General features: G+C 34.0%; 1 protein-coding gene across 1 annotated transcript in view; it reads left to right on the forward strand.

Annotated features, from left to right (window-relative positions):
• Nucleotides 1-226: 226 nt before the first annotated feature.
• LOC118741798 (box A-binding factor-like) overlaps nt 227-6468 on the forward strand; it is a 38388-nt gene continuing 32146 nt past the window's right edge. The window contains exon 1 of the mRNA XM_036473773.1: nt 227-817. Coding sequence (XP_036329666.1) covers nt 319-817 — 499 coding nt within the window. The 5' untranslated portion in view covers nt 227-318. The remainder of the gene's footprint in view (nt 818-6468) is intronic.

The following is a 6468-nucleotide window of genomic DNA, read 5'->3' on the forward strand; positions in this document are numbered from 1 at the left end:
TCGTACGCAGAGCGTGTTGCACGCGTTCGCTGAAATTCCTACGCAAAAGTGTTACAAGTTTAATTGAAAAATTAATGTTAAAGTTCGGTAATAAAAGATTTGTGAAAAAACTAAAAGTGAATAGGTGCGGCGCTATAAATCATAATAATATATAAAATGGATTAAAAATTAAAATAAATTAATGATTTGTAAAAAACTAAAAAAAATCATTTTTTTTTAAATTAAATTACTCTTAAAATATATTTGCAGTAAAAAGTTTTCAATTTCCTTTGCCCTTTTACGCGAAAATTGCTTTCCCATAGTCAGCAGCAATAGAAAATGCTTCTGAGCAACACACCGTCACAGCCACATCAACAAAACCAATCAACATCAACAACAACGACGCAAACGAAATGTCAACAACAGGAGAATCACCAGCAGCAGCATAGCCAGCAGGATATCAGAATTTTCCAAAATAACAACAACAACTACTACTTTAATCATAACGATAAGCAAAATCTGAATTATTCGCCCAACAAGCTGACACAGCAGCTCCCGACATCCACAACAGCGACAGCAACGGGCACCACCACCGACGCTGCTGTGGCCGCAGCCGCTGCAGCAGCCACATTGTTGTTCAAACAAACTGGAGCATTCGCATTAACTGCCACCGCAGCTGAAAGAGCAGCAGCAGCAGCACAAGCAGCATCAGCCACAGCGACAACAACAAATATCCTCAACAGTAATTCCTGTGTCAGCGCCACGGATTTCTCAATTGCTGCGATAATGGCGCGAGGCGCAAATGCCTCGAGCCGTGAACCATCCGAAAGGAGTTTGAGTGAGTAATGAGATGTACTTATTGTTCGCAAATATGTACTTACGTATGTACATACATGTGTAGCGACATACTTACATACAGGCATTTTCATACACACGAATATTTCGTTAAAATGTATACATAATTGAAACACAAGCAAAATCGAATAAGAAAACCCAGTAGAAAAAAGAAGTAAAAAGCAATTACGGAAGACCTTCTCTAGAATGTAGAGGGCCTTACCATCTCCAAGATTTCCTTAGTTATGAATTAAAAATAATAGTTTCTAGAGCTTTGCGCGCCCCTTGTGTAACAGGGTCCGTAAGTGATAGGCCCACTTTTTGTTTTTTTTTTTGTATGAAGGAGTTATCACACACATTTTTACTAAATCGTGTGTTATCTTCATTGAATATCACTTGCATCGAACGCAAATAAGGATGAGCAAGCAGGGAAAGAAATTACGAAAAATCGTTGGGGCAAACAAATCTTGAGAGGAAAAAAGTATTTAGTTTAGCCTATGCTTCATGTCGTTAGCGTAGGCTAGGATTTCGGGAAGGGGAGCATTGAAAAAACTTTCAGGGACAACTTAAATGTAAGACACAATGGCTAGCGCCGTCGTCTGTATAAATTCTCTGCAGTCATACCATTTCAGGTTTCACTAAATAATATGGGCTATCGCTGCATCCACCGTAGTCCAATTTTCATGAAATCTATGGAAATGCGATGACTGAATCCGAATTCCTACGAACGTATGCATTCAAAGTGCATGCCTGCATTTTCATAAATTTCACACGGACTGTGATGGATTCAGTGGTGGGGCTGAATGAAATCACTTTGTTCTTGAAATTATATACCTCTTTATATTTTTCTCTGTAGAATAATTGCTCCTCCTATTTTCGAAGTTGGATTCCTCTTTAAAGAGATAATTTCAGATTTCAATAGATAATGAAGAGGACTAATGAGGAGGAGATTATTTGTAATGTATGTTTTATTAGAAATGTGAAAATGCTGTTATTAAAAAAGTTATAATAATTTACCTCATTAATTTTTCTGTTTTTATCATAACAACTGAGTTGTACCGAGCCCTACAAAGTAATTGAAACTGCATGAAGTTTATTATAAACTTATTGAAAAGTTAAAATAAAATTTTTTTAATTATCTTAGTTGCATAATATTTTAAAATACGACATCGTCCTTACACCAAAATCATAATTTTTTCATTATTTTTTATTTAAACAATAGTCTTCGAGGGTATTCTGCAAATCGATCAATGGTTTCAGTAATGCTTTCATTATTATTTTTCTAGAAAACATCTGTGAACGCTAAGCATATACATATAAACCTAAATTACAAGTACAATCCAAATAGAAAATATTAAGAGAAAATAATTATTTTACAACTTGTTTGAAGTAAATCATTATATTTCTTGTGGGAATGTATTTGTTGTATAGGAAAAAATACCAATCAGCTGTTCATAAACATTATTTATGAGCAACGGATTTTTAAAACTAAAAACTTATAAAAATGGCAAAATGAAACAACGAAATAGGCTGGAAAAGACAAAATAAAAAAGGCAAAAGAAGGCATTAAAAAAGACAAAAAGCGAAAAATAATCAAAAAATACATTTATTTTAGAAATGTTTATATTACAAGTAAAAAGAGAAAAACTATGAACTAGTTTCATAATATGAAAAATGTTTACTTTGAATCTTCGACTATTTGCTCCTTTCGAGTGTTTAACTCACAAAACTTTCATCGCTATAGTTGTAGTTAGGGAATCCAATCCCGCATAAAAATCGCAATCCCCCAAGCTTGCGGGATCGAGGGCATCAATCCCTCTAAACAGTTATATTCAAAATTTATATGTGAAAAATACGATTTGACTTAGAAAATCTACGTATTTGCTTTTAATTAGGTTGACTTTTTTGATAAATAGGAAAATTGAACCACAAGATGTCTTTTTTGGCAGCATTTTTATTCGATTTTCGCGAAGAAAAGCCTTGAATGTACTAAACGTGCGCTCAACGTGAGTTGATACAAGTTGCGGCCTTCCCAGCCCGTACCTGCGTACTATGTGCGTGAAGGGAGATATAGCTTATATATCCCCGATCTTGACTCTCAGTACACTTTGTATGATTATTTAGAAAATATCTCACGAAATTTTCCGGTATTAGACGTTGAGGGAGTTTTAAAGTAAAACCTCATATTTGAACAACAAGTTGTATGGTCGCTATAAGTTTTAGTGACCCGATCTTAGTCACTACTGTATTACTGTTTACAAGAGGGAAAATAGCGAAATTTGATCTTCCTAGCTCCAGAATCGGATGAGTTATAACTAGTGTTGGGAAGTATCGAGTACTTTTGAGGATCGAGTTCTTTGGTATCAATACTTTTAGGGATCGGGTATTTTTCAGAGTACTGATTAGTGTAGAAATCTCGCAAGCTATTTTCAAATTAATATATTAATCCCAAATTACGTCAAATGAGTGGCTACCTGAAAACTATTGAAACTTCAAATTGAGTACAATCATTTCTAAATACCGGCAAATGTAAATAAAACTCAGTACTTTTAAGTATATATTCAGTACTTTTAAGTATCCTGAGTACATGTATCAAAGTGATGATTGGAACAGAGAATTTTTGAGTTCTGAGTACTTTCGAGTTCTTTTGTGAGTCCTTAGTACTTTTGAGTTCTTTTAGGTTCTGAGTACTTTCGAGTTTTTTAGTGAGTACTGAGTACTTTGGAGTATTCAGTATCGATACTTATAAAAATCGGGTGCTGTCGATCCTTTTGAGAATCGAGTTCCGAGTACTTTTAGTAGCGATACTACCCAACACTAGTTATAACACAAATCTCACATCCGAGCTATATGTTATAGCAGAACTGGGCACTTTATGATTACGATTACATTTTGATTACACAGGATTACGATTGCTGTAATTGTAATCCCGAAAATTTTCAGCATTACGATTATTGTAATTGTAAACATACTCTTTATGATTCCGATTACAGTAATCGTAATCCGAAAAATTTAAGGATTACAATTACAATAGTCGTAAACATTAAAATTACGATTACGAATATTTTAATTGTATTCCTTAATATATTACGATTACAATTACTGCAATCGTAATCATGAAAACCATGATTATGGTTAAAATAATTGTAATTGAAAAAATTTAGGGATTACAATTAAACGAATCGTAATCGTATATTTAATGATTTCAGTTATAGTAATTACTGTAATAAGAAGTACGATTGCGATTTCTTTAGCTGCAAGATTGCGATACTTCGTAATTTATCAACAGTCACTTATGAATGTTGAATATGCCACACTTCAGAACAAATGTAGGTTTTTGTAAGGGTAAGGAAATTTAATTTCGCTTTTAATTATAGGAACTTGGCACAAACCAAACATAAAAATTGTAGGTTTTTTTAACTTTGCATTAATATACCTTACTATTTTATGATGATATACGATTAGATATGTCTATAAGACATTCCGGTTAAAACAAATGGTTAATTCATTATAAAAATACAACGGCTTACAAAATTCCAGTCGGATATCTCTAAAAACCAGACTGCGTTCAAACAGACGGACATGGCTAAATCGGCTCAGCTTGACATTCTGATCATTTAAGTATAGATTTTATTTATTTATTTATTTATTTATCATCAGTGAATACATATTTTCATACTGACTACTAAGAAACTATCTAACTACTAATTATTATTAAGGTAGCTTAAGAGGATATTATTTAATATCCCTCCAGAAAGTGCGAGGTCAATATCAATAACTCGATTGATTTGATTAAGCTCACTAAGAGCTCGACTGATAGGAGCATTTATGGCATAATTAGATTTAACTCTATACAAATAGAATATGTCGAAGTGACGCAAGTTCCTAGTAGGGATATTGAGTGGTATCCTACTTAGAATATCAGGACAGTCCATATCTCCAGTTATGACTTTTATTATGAAGGAACAAGAGAGATATTTTCTTCTATTATCAAGTGATTCTAATCTTAAGAGTAGACATCTCGAGGTATAAGAAGGCAAAGGTTGTGTGTAATTTAAAGATCGCAGTGCAAATTTAATAAAAATCTTTTGAATACGCTCGATTCTATTTATATATGATACCTGGGCAGGCCGCCAGATAAAGGCAGCATATTCTAAACGGGACCTAACAAAGGCAATAAACAATTTCTTATGTGTATACGGATCCAAGAAATCTGAGCTGTTTCGACGAACGAATGCTAACATAGGGTAAGAATTTGCCACTATAAAATTTATGTGGCTTGCAAACGTGAGTTTTGAGTCAAAATATACTCCTAAATCTTTAACCGTGTTCACCGTCTTCAGTTGAGAACCCGCAATAGAATAAGTAGTATTTACAGTAACAAGCTTTCTGGAAAAAATGCAATGAGAACATTTATCAATATTAAGAAAAAGTCGATTCTTCACGCACCAGGCGTGAACCCTGTCGAGATCGGACTGTAGTGCGAAAGAATCCTCCCTTCTTGCTACGACAGAATAAACCTTCAGGTCATCCGCGTACATGTAGGAAGCATAAACTAATATCATTTATAAAAATAATAAATAACAACGGTCCAAGGATACTTCCCTGCGGAACACCTGAACTGGCATGAAAAGATCGGGAGGACGTGTCGTCAAGTACCACCGAACAGTACCTATCACTTAAATATGATTTAATCCAAGATAGAAATTTAGAGTGAAACCCTAAACAGGCTAGCTTGTACAGCAGAATTGTATGAGAAACTCTGTCAAACGCTTTTGAAAAATCCGTGTATACCGTATCAATTTGAAACCCAGCCGAAAAGCTTTCCAGACAGTCCTCCGTAAAAATCGCTAGATTGGAAACGGTGGATCTCCCTTTAATAAAACCATGCTGATTCGGAGATATGATATTTCGAACTGAAAATACCATTTTGTCCTTCATAATGGCTTCAAATAACTTGGCAACCGTTGACAATTTAGCAATAGGTCTATAATTCTTAACGTCATTTTTATTTCCGCTTTTAAAAATTGGAGTAATATTTGTCTTCTTCCATTCACTGATAAAAGTACCCGAAGAAAGCGATAAATTGAAAATTAGCATTAGCGGCTTAATAAGAGCCTGGCAATTTTTAAAAAGAATGACAGATAAACCATCAATATCTGTTTGGGTTGAAAAATTCAGGGATGCAATACCCTTTTGAACATCCACCTCAGATAAGGATAACGAGCCAAACGAAAGAGAGGAATCCGATGCACTTGAAGTATTTAGCTCCAATCCATCATCAGCAACAAAATTGGCACTAAAAAATACAGCAAACAGATTAGCGGCATCATCCGCCGAATCCGCATGCTTATTATTATAGACCATCGAGGTTGGTATATTAGATTTACATTTTTTAGATTTAATGAATGACCAAAAAGCTTTCGGGTTAGTTTTAATATTGTCCTCGAAATTTTTTATATATTTTTTTCGAAGGGCTCTATCCATTTTTCTAAACTCAGAAGAACAACTTTTATAACTATAGAGATACAAGGTATTATTTGACGCTTTGAATTTTTTATAATACTTATTGCAGCGATTTTTGAGGTGCTTCAATTCCTTAGTGTATCATGGATGCTTGTATTTTCTGTTGGAAAATATTGGAATATGCTCCAT

This window comes from Rhagoletis pomonella, unplaced genomic scaffold, assembly GCF_013731165.1.
Source record: "Rhagoletis pomonella isolate Grant_MI unplaced genomic scaffold, Rhpom_1.0 Rhpom_scaffold_00006, whole genome shotgun sequence".
NCBI lineage: Eukaryota > Metazoa > Arthropoda > Insecta > Diptera > Tephritidae > Rhagoletis > Rhagoletis pomonella.